Here is a 16,938-nt window from a genome sequence, read left to right as displayed (position 1 = left end):
TTTATGAATAGCGACCCCAGTTTCGTATATGAATAGAGATCCTTAAGAGTAATGACCCTCAATATGAATTATGAATGGCGACCGTTATCTCACATTATGAATAGCGCTCCTTACGAATAACGGTCCTTAATTATTAAAGCCTCTATGAATAGTGGCCCCTTTTCGTGATATGAATAGCGGTCTTATGACTAGCGATAATTCCGCCAAAGATCGTGGCAGAGCGTTTATAGTCCAATTATGGGGACGCACACCAAGTCTTATTATTTTTCCGAAGTCCCCCCCCCCCCCCTGACTGAAACCGCCAGTATGTATTGGGCATCAGTTTGAAGCCCCGTTTTGAAGAACACTGCTAAAAAAAATCGTTCAATATAATTTATAAGCTTCTGATGGGAAATAACACCAGCATCTTTTTAGGGCTTGGGAACCACTCAGTTTTTAAATGTGTTTGTTTATTCGCACCGCCACTCTACTTCTCAGAAGAGCGGACGATTAATCAATATGATCACTGCCGATACCTACAATAAAAGAGAAATTTATGCAAGTGTGCACCTGGAAGATAGTAGGCTTTTAATATTACAAACAAACGTCGAAGTGCGAGAAATCGACTTGGTAAGCAATTCAAGCAAGTATCTAGGAAGTTTTTAAGAGATTAGCTTTCTTTTCTTCCTTTAGAATTTGTTATCATGTTCACCGGTCAATACTAAATGGATTATAATTCTTCGCTTTGTAAAATTCGTAGGTAAATCTCTCTGGGAGCGTAATGAACGTTTATTTAATTCTGTTTTCCATTTAGGGAGAGAGAGAGAGAGAGAGAGAGAGAAGGGGGAAAGAAATAGAGAGAGAGAGATTACTCAGAGGCAGAGAGAGAGAGAGCGTGGGATCGGGAGAGGGGAGAATTATTTTCACTTAAAATTTTCCCTCATTTCACCCGTTTTTTAACTTCGAGCAAATTTTTATTATTAGATATGAATGTTTATGTTTATAATCAATACTTTTTTTGATGGGTAATAATACCTTAATACGAATAATGTCGTTTATCCATGGACTCATTAGTATTAATGAGGGCTCTGCAATTAATATGACTAAAGCAATAGACCAGCTCGGAATGTTATGAACCAGAGCAAAATAGGAAATCTATTTATTCAGATGATCATATCTCAGCCAATTCATTTGGTTTTCGACATTCGGACATTACTTTTGATACTCTTTCGTAAAATGAAGAAAAAAAATTGAGAAATTCCAAAAATAGATTTGTGATGACGTCACACTTCTCCACTCTATTTCAAAATTTGTTCTGCAAAGACCTTTATCTGCTCATGCTCAGACTGCAACCGTGATCGGGCTTATTGCCAGGTACCCATTATCAAAGGACATTAGAGCCCGGTTCAAATTGAAACCATCTCTAGGATTGACCTCGATGGGCCTCGCGATGTCATTTTTTTCCAGCATATCTAGAGAATAACAATAAAATAACATTTACTTCATGATAAATTAAAGAGGCGTTATAAAATGTATGTTATTAATAGTACATAAAATGTAGTGATGATTATTTTTCTTTTCTTCTTCCTGATATGAAATTAAATTCTTCACTTGGCGTTGCCCTCTAATTATCAAGTCCACTGTAATCTAACCATACCATTCATTACTTACACAACACTAACAAAAAGTCACTCACTCTAAATGGTTTTGTTCATAATTTATTAACTATAGAATGCAAGAAGTTTTTTTACAGTGCCCACTGTAGCATTCACTGCACAAACATCATAAAATATATATATATTCAGCACATAGAATTTTCCACAAAGTCAAATGTTGCCATACATTTAATGTGAAGGATAATAACATATATTTCGACATACAGGCAGTGCTAACCGTATAGTACATATAAATGGTATGTTCTTATAAATACTTAAGATGAAAGTCATATTATTTTACATGGAGATAATGCCCTCACTGCTAAGCAGAGGCTCACATCAAGGGTAATATTCTTCCAAGTGACACCAACAAGCGACAAAATATTGAACTCGATCAGAAATATTTCTACCTCTAATCATAATGAACAAAAATCAAGGTGTAAATTTCAGATTATCACATTTGACTTAAAAAGAAAAGCCGAAACAAGATTCTACATGCAATGGATGGATTGATTCAATCGAGATATTTCAAGGTATTGTGACATCATAACAAACTATTGACTACTTGAGTTTTAGCTTTTTATGAAAGATTGAGGAATTTTGATGGGATAAAAGTAATGTTATGGACTCAACTAGCTCTGTTTGGGAGTAAGAAGAATGTCAACTCGTGCCGTAACACAATTAATACCCTTCTGGCTCTGAACAGGATACGTATGCAAAATGATGTTGGTACAATAAAGGTACCGGTACTTCACAGAGCTGAGTTAAGACCAATAGATCATAAAATCAAGCTAGACATCACCCCATGAACTGGATGGGTTGGAGAGATGCAAGAGACACAAGTAACACTTCAAAGCTGGCAGAAATGAAACAAGAAAAAATAAATCATCTTGGCCCCATTGCATAAAACCTACCATTGATGGTAACTTTACCATCAATGGCAACTACCATGGTAACAGGGCTCAACAGCCAATCAAAATCAAGATTTCCATGGTAGTTACCATTGATGGCGAAGTTACAATCAATGGTCAATTTTGTGCAACGAGCCCTAGGTATGGTGAATTCTTCCATGATAAAATAGACATGAGTTAACTTTCCCCTCTGGGGAGGCAGTTGATGGGAACCATATTAAGTAGTCTCAGTGGAATAACCGTTGATAGAAGAGAATGAGACTTTCTGTCTGGGCAGGAATACACAATTTTGGAATGTTGAATATATATACAGAATATACTTCAAACACCTGTATAAAATATATAGTTTAAGGTATTAACTGACAACAATGCTCAACATAATATCATTGTCATTGTTTCATGAAATGAAATTCAATTTTGGTCCATTGGTAACCATCACTGTATATCATTGTATACAATTAAAAAAGATAGCAATAGCTTCACATGAATATCAATTTGAAGCTACAAGCATTCTTATCAAACAGTACTTTTTAGAATGTCATAAAAGGAAACACAACCTTAAAATGCATATACAATTATTATGATGTAAAAACAAAGTTTCATAACTTAGTTAAACTATGTATCCCGCCATTATTTTGTTCATCACTCAATCCAACTAATGTGAAAGAACATAAATCTGTTTGGTGCAAGTTGCTATCTTTGGATCGCTTTTAATTGAGAAATATACTCATGGCATTGATTACGATCATCATATCAGAGTGGAAATACAATGAAAATAAATGAACAAATTAAATCTACTTTCAATTTCAGAGGACACACAGTTACAATTTAAAGTGATCTAGACCTGGGGAAAATATAAATCTTGTCTCTTTTACATTCCCTTCAGCAGATATATAATATACATGAATAGTTGAAAGTCTATTAATACAGGCAGAAAAGTAACAAAACATTAACAGAAATATCTGTCTCACGTAAGACTACATTGTAAATGCACAAACCCCAACGGACGGTTCTATAGGGCAACTACTATTTAAAACATCACACAAAAGTTATGAAACTTTGAAACTTGGAAAACACTCCACTATCTTTAAAGAAAAATATGTTGCACCCAAAATAATGCATTTGACAAATAAAAAAACACAAAAACAAAACAAAACAGAAATAGCCAAAGTTCATAAAAGTGATCTACTAAGTTGGTCTTAATAAATGCAAAAACATAATAACATTAAGGAAACAGATCAGTAAGAGTTGATCATATGTTTGCAAAGTGAAAATTTTGCACATTTTAAGCATCCCTCCCATTTACTTTGTACTGGACCTGTCATAAATTTCAATTTTCTTTGTTGAATATTGATGGATTTTTCATACAGGGCTTGTGTAAAAGCATGTGCAATAATTATATTTTAAAGTGTCAGTGTAAATAAATATATTTTCCTTGCAGAAAAAGGAGATTTATGACCTTGATGTTCACATGGGTGGAGAGCAGCAACGAGGAGAAAATGACTCGCTCAACGATATGTCATCTATGGAGCCAGAAGGGCGTACGTCAAGTGTGTATAAAACCATTCCGTCTCCAAATTGACCATTTCAGTATTAGTACATCTAGTTGTACTATCAAAAACAAACAAACATACATAACGCCTTTCTACAGCCAGAAGGTGTTAACTCTAATACAGTATATTAATACCCTTCTCGCTCTATAACAGTCAATATAATCCTCATGACCTATGACCTTAATTAACATTGTATTTACCTTCAAAACAAAACTTCTCTCAAATAAAAACCTCTTTGATTTGCATTTTGAACATCAGACATTATTCTTACTTCACAATCATCTACATATAAGTGCATATAATTCACACAGGTTGCAAGAGTGGTAGAAATTCTTAAGTAATTAGCTTTCATATAGCTATAACAAACTGCTAGTACTGTGTTTTTAAAGTGACAGCAACTTGAAAACAAACACTCACACACAAAAAAGGAAAAACAAATTACCACTCCTAGATTTTTTTATAAACATGTACCGGTATGCAGAATTGACATCGCTCCTAAATTCAAAATGAAATTCATGTCATCTACCAAGTAATGTATACAATACACATTCTACGTTCATCAATTATAAGTCCATATAAAATGTGCACGATGCTTTTGTATGAAATGCCAATTTACTATCTAAATTATCCTACATGCACTTGGACAGTCAGAAATATTAGGCAGTGTCTTTCAATACAGAAGCAACATGGTGTACAGCTTTATCAGCTGGTTTCGTGAACAAATATATCTCCTGTATGCGTCTACGGTAGTTCGCGAATCCAGTGACACAACGGCAAGTTAGCAAAAATTGCCAAACAGGCACTGAACAATGATTTTCTTAGAGCCTTTGTGATGAATGTATAAATAGATACGTTGTTGAATCTTGAGACTTAAATAAGAATGACTGAAGTTTTCGATAGCTGGAGCAGCACAAATATCACAAGCAGTCTCATAGAACGATATGATAATAATAATAATAATATTGGATTCTTATATAGCGCACGTATCGATCATCATCATGGCACGTTACAGAATGTATACATCAAGATATAATCTAAAAACTACTGTGACCTTTGACCTCATGATGCGCTGTCCATCAGTTCTAAAAGGTCATCACCCTTACTGGATGGACCAGAGGCATCGGGTATAGCCATGTCTCCCATTATTCTACTCAGCTCCTCGCTCGTCTGAATCTGGAAAAAGTAACGTTAAGAAAAACATTATTTCCAGTGTAAACATTTGTTATCATTTCCAGCAGTGTATCAAGGGTACATGAAAATGTATGTGCAAAGTCATTAGCAGATCTGGGGGGTGTTTCACAAAAGATCGTAAGTCGAACTTGACTCTTAGTTAGACTCAAACATTATGGAGTGCCATTTGTAGCCTTAAAATAAAATATATTCAAAAGCGAAAAATTCAAGTATTTTAGACCTTTTATAAATTCCACGTAAAGAAACTGATATCTCCTTGATAATAGAAAATATGAATGATTTGAATCAACATTCTATGCCTTTTGAAAAAACTTTTACAAAATAGTTTCATAGAAGCCAACAGCTTTCCATAATTTTAAAGTCCAACTTAGAGATAAGTTCAACTTATTATCTTTGTGAAACAGTCTCAAAGAGAGCACGATAGAAGCAAGCAACCCTCCACTTTGAGAGCAGCTTCCATATATTTGCATTTGTCCCTGTATTTCAAATAGCAAATGAATAGGTGATAAAGATGTATTTCCATTATCAATTACTAGGATGCATAGTCAACATTCACCCTCTTTTACTTTATAAACGGATCATTTAAAGCTTATCTGCCATAGTTTACAGGAGGGATTAGAGCGCCCTGCAAGGTCACTGGATAGGTGGTTATCTCATCAACTCAGCTCTTAGTTATCATAAGAAAAAGAGGATCATGGGGGACCAATGGTCACCGATTATGCATTGTTTGTTATATAGAGGGCGCAAGTAGCTACAAGTAGTGCAGTGGGCCTTTAACAATAACTTTATAACCCATAAGTTAGGTGTTCAGATAGCCAAAATCTTATACCTGTATGTGACCTTTACATTGCAACTTTGCCCATTTTCCTATCTGGAAAATTGACAGTACATGTTTCACATTTCCAGCAATATCTACAATGTAAGAAGCTGACTTTTTAATTTTACCCACAATACTTGTTCACTGATTGATTAATTGATTGATTTATTCTTTTCCCTCTTGGAATTCACAGATTTGCGGGGGAGGGGTACCAACCTTTGATGCGTCTATGTTAATGACCTTGACATCATACATGTCTGGTGGAGGACGAGTAGCTGCAAACTTCCTGAAAATTGAAATATATATATCATTAGAAAGAAGGGCATAAAAAATGTCACAATCAAAAGTTTTACAGCAAATTTTTAAACACATTAATAAATTCTGCAAACAATAACAAATTACAGGATCATGTATTGATTAAATTCATGTGCTCTATTACTGACAAGTCCTCTATTAAATTGCTAATTTATAGTTGAAAGCACTTTATTATTTTAATAACTTGCACATATAATTATATAATTATTTATGGGTCCATTAATTTTAACATTTTGATCCCGCCCCCCCCCCCCCCACAAAAAGAAGAAAAAAAAAAGAAAAGGGAAAATAGATTAATGCATAATCCATCCACTTGTATTGTATCACTTGGAAATGTAGATTGGTAAAGTGGTACAGACTTGTACTCTCCCTTGTCATCAATGCTCAATATCGAACATACTGATCTTTTGTTATTCAAGGGTTTTAACACAGATTCATGTACTTTCTCCTTCCACTTCAGTACCATAAATATGCTTTTTTGTTGGTAACCTTGAAATGAAAATGACTTACTCTTCCTCTTCATCCGTATTAAACATGCTGATCCTGAAATCATTTTCTTTGCCAGGACCACCTGATGATTTCTTCTCTACCGCACCCATCAGATGAGCTAGGAGATTAAGCTCTGCTTTAACCATGGGATTAGGATTAGCTGATGCCTGGAGATTAAACAAGAAATACATGCATGTTAATGCATTTCTCCAGCTTGATGAAGAACTAGATTTTGTGTTTTTAATACACATTTTGGGGGCAGAAGATGATCCTTACAGTTATACCTTGGACATGGGAATTCTGAGAAAGAACAACCAGAAGTACTTTAAAAGCAGAGTGCACAAATAAAAACCTCTGTAACATGAGTTATGAGTTCAAACTGGTTCAGATCTAATTGCTACCTGATTGTGATTCCCATTACTATTGAATCGTATAAAAATTCTACGATTGGCTCTGTATTGTGATCAAATTGTGGTATACCGGTAGTAAAATCATTCTTCATTCATTCATCACTACAGTGTATCTGGATGTCGCATACTTATCTTTGATCTTTAACCTTATGTTTCATGGACACGAAAATACAAGAGCAGTACATTTTAAACAAAAATACAACCAGAAGGGAATAAAACAAAACAAAAAAACATTCAACTGATTGCCTTAGGCGCCTTGGATTAATTCTCATGTGCGAGAAGCTGCAGCCTTTTAACCTGAGAGCGCATGCATGAAAACTGTATTGAGTTAACCTGGATGCGCGATTTGCCCACGAAAAGCCGCATTGTGTGTGCCCGAAGACCGTGACGTCTTTTTCAAGCCAGAAAAACCGCGATTAATTTTCAACCCATTGAAAGATTCGTCATACTTGTTTAGCTCCCTCTGCGACTAAACTAAGTTATTTTATCTTAGCCTGAGTTTGTGTCTAATTAGCACTGTACTCTGTATGTTTGGAATGGATCATTATGCACAATCAAAACACCGTTTAAAAGGGTTGTTTACAAATAATAAGACCTGTTTAAAAAAATCAACAAGCTGTTGTATTGTAATGAACTGTTAGCATTTTAAACAACGTTTTATCTGTGTATATATACCGAATGAATATTTAAAAAGTATATTTTTTTCGGGGAGGTAACTTGGAGGTGTCAATCTAGACACACAGGTTACGGGAGCCCCATTCAAATTTAATTCTCCAGCAATTCATGGAAATAAAGACTAGTGTTTTTTTTTCTCTCGTGCTGGCCATAAAGCCAATGTGTTGATTCATGAATTCCTGTTTGGAGACTATGCTATTCCATTGTCATTTAACTCATAGAGGCAAAACACATTTTACGGAAGGTTTTAAATATTTTTTTTTCTTTGAACTTGGTATAAAGCCCTCTCCAAAGAATATATTTCCTCTTGCTCCTGTTCATCTCTTTTCCTCCCTCTCTTCTCTTTCTCTCTCTCTTCTCCCTCTCTTTTGTTTCTTCACCCATTATGGGTGCAGTCTGGCTCCCTATCCGCATTCTGCCTCGTGCCCCCCCCCCTCCCCCCGTACGCTAGTGTTTCTCCGGCTTTTTATTATCATTATAATAATCATCATCATATTATTACTATCATTATTTAGATATGGAGGGTGATGAATAATGAAAGGAAAGCAATGAATTATAAAAATTCGTTTATAATCGTTTATAATTTTGGGTTGATTTTACTCTTCCATTCAATAAATCTCATTAAAATGTGAAAACTGCCCTCATTATTTTTTCTTCCTCCCTCCCCCAAGTATACTAATGTGTATTCGGTTTTTTTGTTTTTTTTGTTAGGTGGGGGTAATGGAAGGAAGGTAACATATCATTGATTGACATTCGTTTAGAAATTTGCGTTAATTTTGCTCACATCACAAACAAAATCTTATTAAGATAAATCAATACTCTTGCACAAGATTCAAGATTATGATTCAAGATACTTTATTTCTCCAATCGTGCAAAATATAAACTAACATTATCAATTGCTCCTGTTTGTTGTACTTTCATATTACTCATTATCAGTGCCCAAAATACACGGGGCGATGGGCAATTCGCCCCCGTGAGCTCCATAATCGCCCCCGTCAGGTTGCCCACGGGGGCGATTGCAAAATTAAGTCGCCCCCGTGGAATTATAAAATAAAGATTATCTTTTCTTATATAACTTTAACACAAAATGAGTTTCAATTTTCAAACCTTAAACCAATGAAATGGAACTTAGATGGCGCTTTCTCTCCCATCTCTATGTATTACCGATACAAACAACAACGACAGCTAATGCGGCCGTCAGCAGTGGCTATACTGTGCCGGTAGTACCGATGTGCACGCTGACGCCCAATATCTGCTGGAGCTGGAGACGATAGCGCAAGGACTGAAACATGAAGAAGTTTTTCGTTGTGAAAAGAATTCTCTGAAATATGGTTGTTCTAAAAGAACAACAAATAATGTAACTCGACCAATAAATAAATATTGAGAAGAAGATCAGCAAAGATGTTGGAGGGACGTTTCGTTGTACCGTTCTCGAAAAACAATCCTCCTCTGAATTCATTTTACCCCCCCCCCCCCTCCCGTCCGCGCCAAGTGCAGAAGCTTTGAAGTTTCATTAAATCAGTAGAGAGCGAAGACAAAAATATGAAAATAATATTTTGCCTTGATTAAGAAAAATTGAAAATTGTATCAGTATTAAACAGGGAGAAGGAAAGGGGAGGAAATTAATCAAAACAAACATTGAAGAATCCAATTCAGTGTTCTTTCGTGATGCATAAGAATGAAAGTACATACAAAGGTGAAATAATAAATTGAAGAGCGATGATAAATCAATTCTTTGACGTTGATTGATTGAATAAAAAATAATGAAACAATATGGTCTGAAGGTCATATATCTTCGAATATTAGAAAGTTTCATCCACCTTCGTGTTGTTGAACACTATTTGCAATTTAATTTTAATGCGGTGACTTGTCGGTTACGAGCAGAAGGTCATTTCAGGCTTCTATATTCTATAATACTATCAACAGATATCTGGATATAGGGCTTTCATCGAAAGGGTGCGGTGCGGTGCGGCGCGGTGTGGTGTGCTCAACGCACCCATTCGATAAAAGAGGGGGGGCTTTTCTCGAAAGGGTGCGTTGAGAGCGGAGTACCGTTTTAACACACCCTTTCGATAAAAGCGGGGGGGCTTTTCTCGAAAGGGTGTGTCGACTAGTCTTTCGCATCAGTCGTTTAAAATGAGGATCTGGGACAGAAGGTAATAGTTGCCAATTTAAGTATATCGAAAATGTATTAAATAAAATGGAATGGTTGTTGTTGTTGTTTTAGTTTTAAGGGCGTGTGTCATTCAATTATGAATATTTATTATGCAATTTAATTTTAATGCGGTGACTTTTCGGTTACGAGCAGAAGGTCATTTCAGGCTTCTATATTCTATAATACTATCAACAGATATCTGGATATAGACACTTCAAGCTACGAGTCAGAAAGAATGTCATCATCTCACAGAATTCTACTCGAACACCGCATCCAAATTCTTTTCACCCTTTTTTTCTTCTTCCTCTTTTTTTTGACCCTTTTAGCTCTTGTTGGCGGGAAAATTGCAACTGATATCCCCCTTCTTTTCTTTACTTCTTCCTTAATTTTCCTTCCCTCTATCACCTCTTCAGTGACTGGTCCCTCAGAAACTAGTGCTAAGCCAGTCACAGAGAATTCATGATTTCAACTGATGCCTGTTAGTGCATTGTACATTTGATTTTTCTTCACATTTCATTTAAAAATTTGATAAATATCGTGCATTGGAATATGGGCTATGGTTAGAGCGTTGGATGCTTTGAACAGCGTTGGTGTATTATGTGGATTTATCATATTCATATTCTGAATATTTTCAGCGAATTGAATAATATTGAAAAGGATGCAATTCATGGTTGTACTCGATAATTCTCACTTAACATATTCTCTCTCTCCCTGTCTTGCATAAAGAAAATATGAAAATAATATTTTGCCTTGATTAAGAAAAATTGAAAATTGTATCAGTGTTAAACAGGGAGAAGGAAAGGGGAGGAAATAAATCAAAACTAGATGGAATTCGACTGCGCGCAGTCGAAAATGATGCCTCCGTCATAGAGCAATTTTACAAACCGAAACGTTCATAAGTTGACCTCTGTGACCCTTGACCTTTGACCTACGTGCTCCAAAATCTAATCAGATTGTCTTCCTATGGTGATACACACTATCATTAAGTTTGAAGTTTAAATCTCCAGTGGTTCTTGAGATATTATGATAACAATCTCAATGTATGGAATTTCATAAGTTGACCTCTGTGACCCTTGACCTTTGACCTACGTGCTCCAAAATCTAATCAGATCGTCTTCCTATGGTGATACATACTATCCTTAAGTTTGAAGTTTTTACATCTCCAGTGGTTCTTGAGATATCATGATAACAATCTCAATGTATGGAATTTCATAAGTTGACCTCTATGACCCTTGACCTTTGACCTACGTGCTCCAAAATGTAATCAGATTGTTTTCCTATAGTGATACACACTATCACTAAGTTTGAAGTTTAAATCTCCAGTGGTTCTTGAGATATCATGATAACAATCTCAATGTATGGAATTTCATAAGTTGACCTCTGTGACCCTTGACCTTTGACATACGTGCTCCAAAATCTAATCAGATCGTCTTCCTATGGTGATACATACTATCCTTAAGTTTGAAGTTTAAATCTCAAATGGTTCTTGAGATATCGCGCTAACAAACTCAATACAAGGAATTTCATAAGTTGACCTCTGTGACCCTTGACCTTTAACATACGTGCTCCAAAATCTAATCAGATCGTCTTCCTATGGTGATACATACTATTCCCGAGTCTTAAGTTTAAATCTTAAATGGTTCTTGAGATATTGTGATAACGGTCAAACGGGACGGACGGACGGACGGACGTACGGACGGACGGACGTACGGTACGACGTACGGACGGACAACCCGAAAACATGATGCCTCCGGCACCACCTTCGGTGGCGGAGGCATAACAAACATTGAAGAATCCAATTCAGTGTTCTTTCGTGATGCATAAGAATGAAAGTACATACAAAGGTGAAATAATAAATTGAAGAGCGATGATAAATCAATTCTTTGACGTTGATTGATTGAATAAAAAATAATGAAACAATATGGTCTGAAGGTCATATATCTTCGAATATTAGAAAGTTTCATCCACCTTCGTGTTGTTGAACACTATTTGCAATTTAATTTTAATGCGGTGACTTGTCGGTTACGAGCAGAAGGTCATGCAAGCACCTATATCATAATCCACCCTTCTATTGTTCGAGTTTATAACCATTACAACGAACTCTACCTTTGGCCACGTTCATTGTTCCTATTACGTAACATAGATGTAGATAGGCCTCAGACATAACTCTTTTCGTATAATCATTCTATATACCGGTAGGTCTAAAATGCTTTCAAATATTTTGTGTCGTTTTTGTTTGTATATACTTTGTCAATATACTTACACACTATTATTGTCAAAATTTGCCAATACTACCAAACTATTACGTTTTCCCTACAGGGTTGGCATATTTCCCGCTTCAGAGGCTTATTTCCCGGACGCCGGGAAATAAGCAGTATTTACCGGTATACTGGGAAATATAATTTTTCCACTCACTTGTTCAGAGGAATTGTCCAATTTTGAACATAATAACAATGGTGATGCGTATGGTTGCTCTGGTGTTTACTATTTGTGTGTGTTTGTTTGTGTGTTGGTCTATGTCTGATATTATGTAATGCTGGAAAAAATACAGGAAAAAGATCCCAAATATACACCTAATCTTGATGGGAACCAAAACCTTCATACTATTAGTTACTTTTATTGTAAAGTTTAAGATACTGTATTTGAATAAAATCAGTGAAAATTTGAACAAAATCGGGCAAGGAATAAGGAAGTTAAAGCATTTTGAAATGACTAAAGCATGACTAATGCATAAAGAAAATATGAAAATAATATTTTGCCTTGATTAAGAAAAATTGAAAATTGTATCAGTATTAAACAGGGAGAAGGAAAGGGGAGGAAATTAATCAAAACAAACATTGAAGAATCCAATTCAGTGTTCTTTCGTGATGCATAAGAATGAAAGTACATACAAAGGTGAAATAATAAATTGAAGAGCGATGATAAATCAATTCTTTGACGTTGATTGATTGAATAAAAATAATGAAACAATATGGTCTGAAGGTCATACATGTATATCTTCGAATATTAGAAAGTTTCATCCACCATCGTGTTGTTGAACACTATTTGCAATTTAACTTTAATGCGGTGTCTTGTTGGTTACGAGCAGAAGGTCATTTTAGGCTTCTATATTCTATAATACTATCAACAGATATCTGGATATAGACACTTCAAGTTACGAGCCAGAAAGTATATCATCATCTCACAGAATTCTACTCGAACACCGCATCCAAATTCTTTTCACCCTTTTTTCTTCTTCCTCTTTTTTTGGTCCCTTTAGCTCTTGTTGGCGGGAAAATTGCAACTGATATCCCCCTTCTTTTCTTTACTTCTTTCTTAATTTTCGTTCCCTCTATCTCCTGTTCAGTGACTGGTCCCTCAGAAACTAGTGCTCAGCCAGTCACAGAGAATTCATGATTTCAACTGATGCCTGTTAGTGCATTGTACATTTGATTTTTCTTCACATTTCATTTAAAAATCTTTTCATATTTGATAAATATGGTGCGTTGGCATATGGGCTATGGTTGGAGCGTTTGATGCGTTGAACAGCGTTGGTGTATTATGTGGATTTATCATATTCATATTCTGAATATTTTCAGCAAATTGAATAATATTGAAAAGGATGCAATTCATGGTTGTACTCGATAATTCTCACTTAACATATTCTCTCTCTCCCTGTCTTGCGTAAAGAAAATATGAAAATCATATTTTGCCTTGATTAAGAAAAATTGAAAATTGTATCAGTGTTAAATAGGGAGAAGGAAAGGGGAGGAAATTAATCAAAACAAACATTGAAGAATCCAATTCAGTGTTCTTTCGTGATGCATAAGAATGAAAGTACATACAAAGGTGAAATAATAAATTGAAGAGCGATGATAAATCCATTCTTTGACGTTGATTGATTGAATAAAAAATAATGACACAATATGGTCTGAAGGTCATATATCTTCGAATATTAGAAAGTTTCATCCACCATCATGTTGTTGAACACTATTTGAAATTTAATTTTAATGCGGTGACTTGTCGGTTACGAGCAGAAGGTCATTTCAGGCTTCTATATTCTATAATACTATCAACAGATATCTGGATATAGACACTTCAAGCCACGACTCAGAAAGTATATCATTATCTCACAGAATTCTACTCGAACACCGCATCAAAATTCTTTTCACCCTTTTTTTCTTCTTCCTCTTTTTTTGGTCTCTTTTAGCTCTTGTTGGCGGGAAAATTGCAACTGATTTCCCCCTTCTTTTCTTTAATTTCTTCCTTAATTTTTCTTCCCTCTATCTCCTCTTCAGTGACTGGTCCCTCAGAAACTAGTGCTAAGCCAGTCACAGAGAATTCATGATTTCAACTGATGCCTGTTAGTGTATTGTACATTTGATTTTTCTTCACATTTCATTTAAAAATCTTTTCATATTTGATAAAATTTAATATAGTGCACTGGCATATGGGCTATGGTTGGAGCGTTGAATGCGTTGAACAGCGTTGGTGTATTATGTGGATTTATCATATTCATATTCTGAATATTTTCAGTGAATTGAATAATATTGAAAAGGATGCAATTCATGGTTGTACTCGATAATTCTCACTTAACATATTCTCTCTTTCTCTCTCGCTCTCTCTCCCTGTCTTGCATAAAGAAAATATGAAAATAATATTTTGCCTTGATTAAGAAAAATTGAAAATTGTATCAGTGTTAAATAGGGAGAAGGAAAGGGGAGGAAATTAATCAAAACAAACATTGAAGAATCCAATTCAGTGTTCTTTCGTGATGCATAAGAATGAAAGTACATACAAAGGTGAAATAATAAATTGAAGAGCGATGATAAATCAATTCTTTGACCTTGATTGTTTGAATAAAAAATAATGAAACAATATGGTCTGAAGGTCATATATCTTCGAATATTAGAAAGTTTCATCCACCATCATGTTGTTGAACACTATTTGAAATTTAATTTTAATGCGGTGACTTGTCGGTTACGAGCAGAAGGTCATTTCAGGCTTCTATATTCTATAATACTATCAACAGATATCTGGATATAGACACTTCAAGCCACGACTCAGAAAGTATATCATTATCTCACAGAATTCTACTCGAACACCGCATCAAAATTCTTTTCACCCTTTTTTTCTTCTTCCTCTTTTTTTGGTCTCTTTTAGCTCTTGTTGGCGGGAAAATTGCAACTGATTTCCCCCTTCTTTTCTTTAATTTCTTCCTTAATTTTTCTTCCCTCTATCTCCTCTTCAGTGACTGGTCCCTCAGAAACTAGTGCTAAGCCAGTCACAGAGAATTCATGATTTCAACTGATGCCTGTTAGTGTATTGTACATTTGATTTTTCTTCACATTTCATTTAAAAATCTTTTCATATTTGATAAAATTTAATATAGTGCACTGGCATATGGGCTATGGTTGGAGCGTTGAATGCGTTGAACAGCGTTGGTGTATTATGTGGATTTATCATATTCATATTCTGAATATTTTCAGTGAATTGAATAATATTGAAAAGGATGCAATTCATGGTTGTACTCGATAATTCTCACTTAACATATTCTCTCTTTCTCTCTCGCTCTCTCTCCCTGTCTTGCATAAAGAAAATATGAAAATAATATTTTGCCTTGATTAAGAAAAATTGAAAATTGTATCAGTGTTAAATAGGGAGAAGGAAAGGGGAGGAAATTAATCAAAACAAACATTGAAGAATCCAATTCAGTGTTCTTTCGTGATGCATAAGAATGAAAGTACATACAAAGGTGAAATAATAAATTGAAGAGCGATGATAAATCAATTCTTTGACCTTGATTGTTTGAATAAAAAATAATGAAACAATATGGTCTGAAGGTCATACATGTATATCTTCGAATATTAGAAAGTTTCATCCACCATCGTGTTGTTGAACACTATTTGCAATTTAACTTTAATGCGGTGTCTTGTCGGTTACGAGCAGAAGGTCATTTCAGGCTTCTATATTCTATAATACTATCAACAGATATAGACACTTCAAGCTACAACTCAGAAAGTATATCATCATCTCACAGAATTCTACTCGAACACCGCATCGAAATGCTTTTCACCCTTTTTTTCTTCTTCCCCTTTTTTTGGTCCCTTTTAGCTCTTGTTGGCAGGAAAATTGCAACTGATATCCCCCTTCTTTTCTTTACTTCTTCCTTAATTAATTTTACTTCCCTCTATCTCCTCTTCAGTGACTGGTCCCTCAGAAACTAGTGCTAAGCCAGTCACAGAGAATTCATGATTTCAACTGATGCCTGTAAGTGTATTGTACATTTGATTTTTCTTCACATTTCATTTAAAAATCTTTTCATATTTGATAAATATAGTGCATTGGCATATGGGCTATGGTTGGAGCGTTGGATGCGTTGAACAGCGTTGGTGTATTATGTGGATTTATCATATTCATATTCTGAATATTTTCAGCAAATTGAATAATATTGAAAAGGATGCAATTCATGGTTGTACTGGATAATTCTCACTTAACATATTCTCTCTTTCTCTCTCGCTCTCTCTCCCTGTCTTGCATAAAGAAAATATGAAAATAATATTTTTCCTTGATTAAGAAAAATTGAAAATTGTATCAGTGTTAAATAGGGAGAAAGAAAGGGGAGGAAATTAATCAAAACAAACATTGAAGAATCCAATTCAGTGTTCTTTCGTGATGCATAAGAATGAAATTACATACAAAGGTGAAATAATAAATTGAAGAGCGATGATAAATCAATTCTTTGACGTTGATTGATTGAATAAAAAATAATGACACAATATGGTCTGAAGGTCATATATCTTCGAATA

The 16,938-nt window shown here is 35.0% G+C and overlaps 1 protein-coding gene across 1 annotated transcript in view; it reads right to left on the bottom strand.

The window, feature by feature from the left end:
* Nucleotides 1–4,581: 4,581 nt before the first annotated feature.
* The window catches only part of LOC763903 (protein OSCP1-like), a 29,416-nt gene continuing 17,059 nt past the window's right edge, over nucleotides 4,582–16,938 (bottom strand). The window contains exons 7-9 of the mRNA XM_030995160.1: nucleotides 6,932–7,077; nucleotides 6,323–6,392; nucleotides 4,582–5,271 (exon numbers count right to left, since the gene is read on the bottom strand). Of these exons, the coding sequence (XP_030851020.1) occupies nucleotides 5,158–5,271; nucleotides 6,323–6,392; nucleotides 6,932–7,077 (330 nt within the window). The 3' untranslated portion in view covers nucleotides 4,582–5,157. The remainder of the gene's footprint in view (nucleotides 5,272–6,322; nucleotides 6,393–6,931; nucleotides 7,078–16,938) is intronic.

This window comes from Strongylocentrotus purpuratus, unplaced genomic scaffold (assembly GCF_000002235.5).
Source record: "Strongylocentrotus purpuratus isolate Spur 01 unplaced genomic scaffold, Spur_5.0 spur5_scaffold_21, whole genome shotgun sequence".
Lineage (NCBI taxonomy): Eukaryota > Metazoa > Echinodermata > Echinoidea > Camarodonta > Strongylocentrotidae > Strongylocentrotus > Strongylocentrotus purpuratus.
The sequence above is the reverse complement of the archived record's forward strand: the minus strand, read 5'-3'. Positions and strand labels throughout refer to the sequence as shown.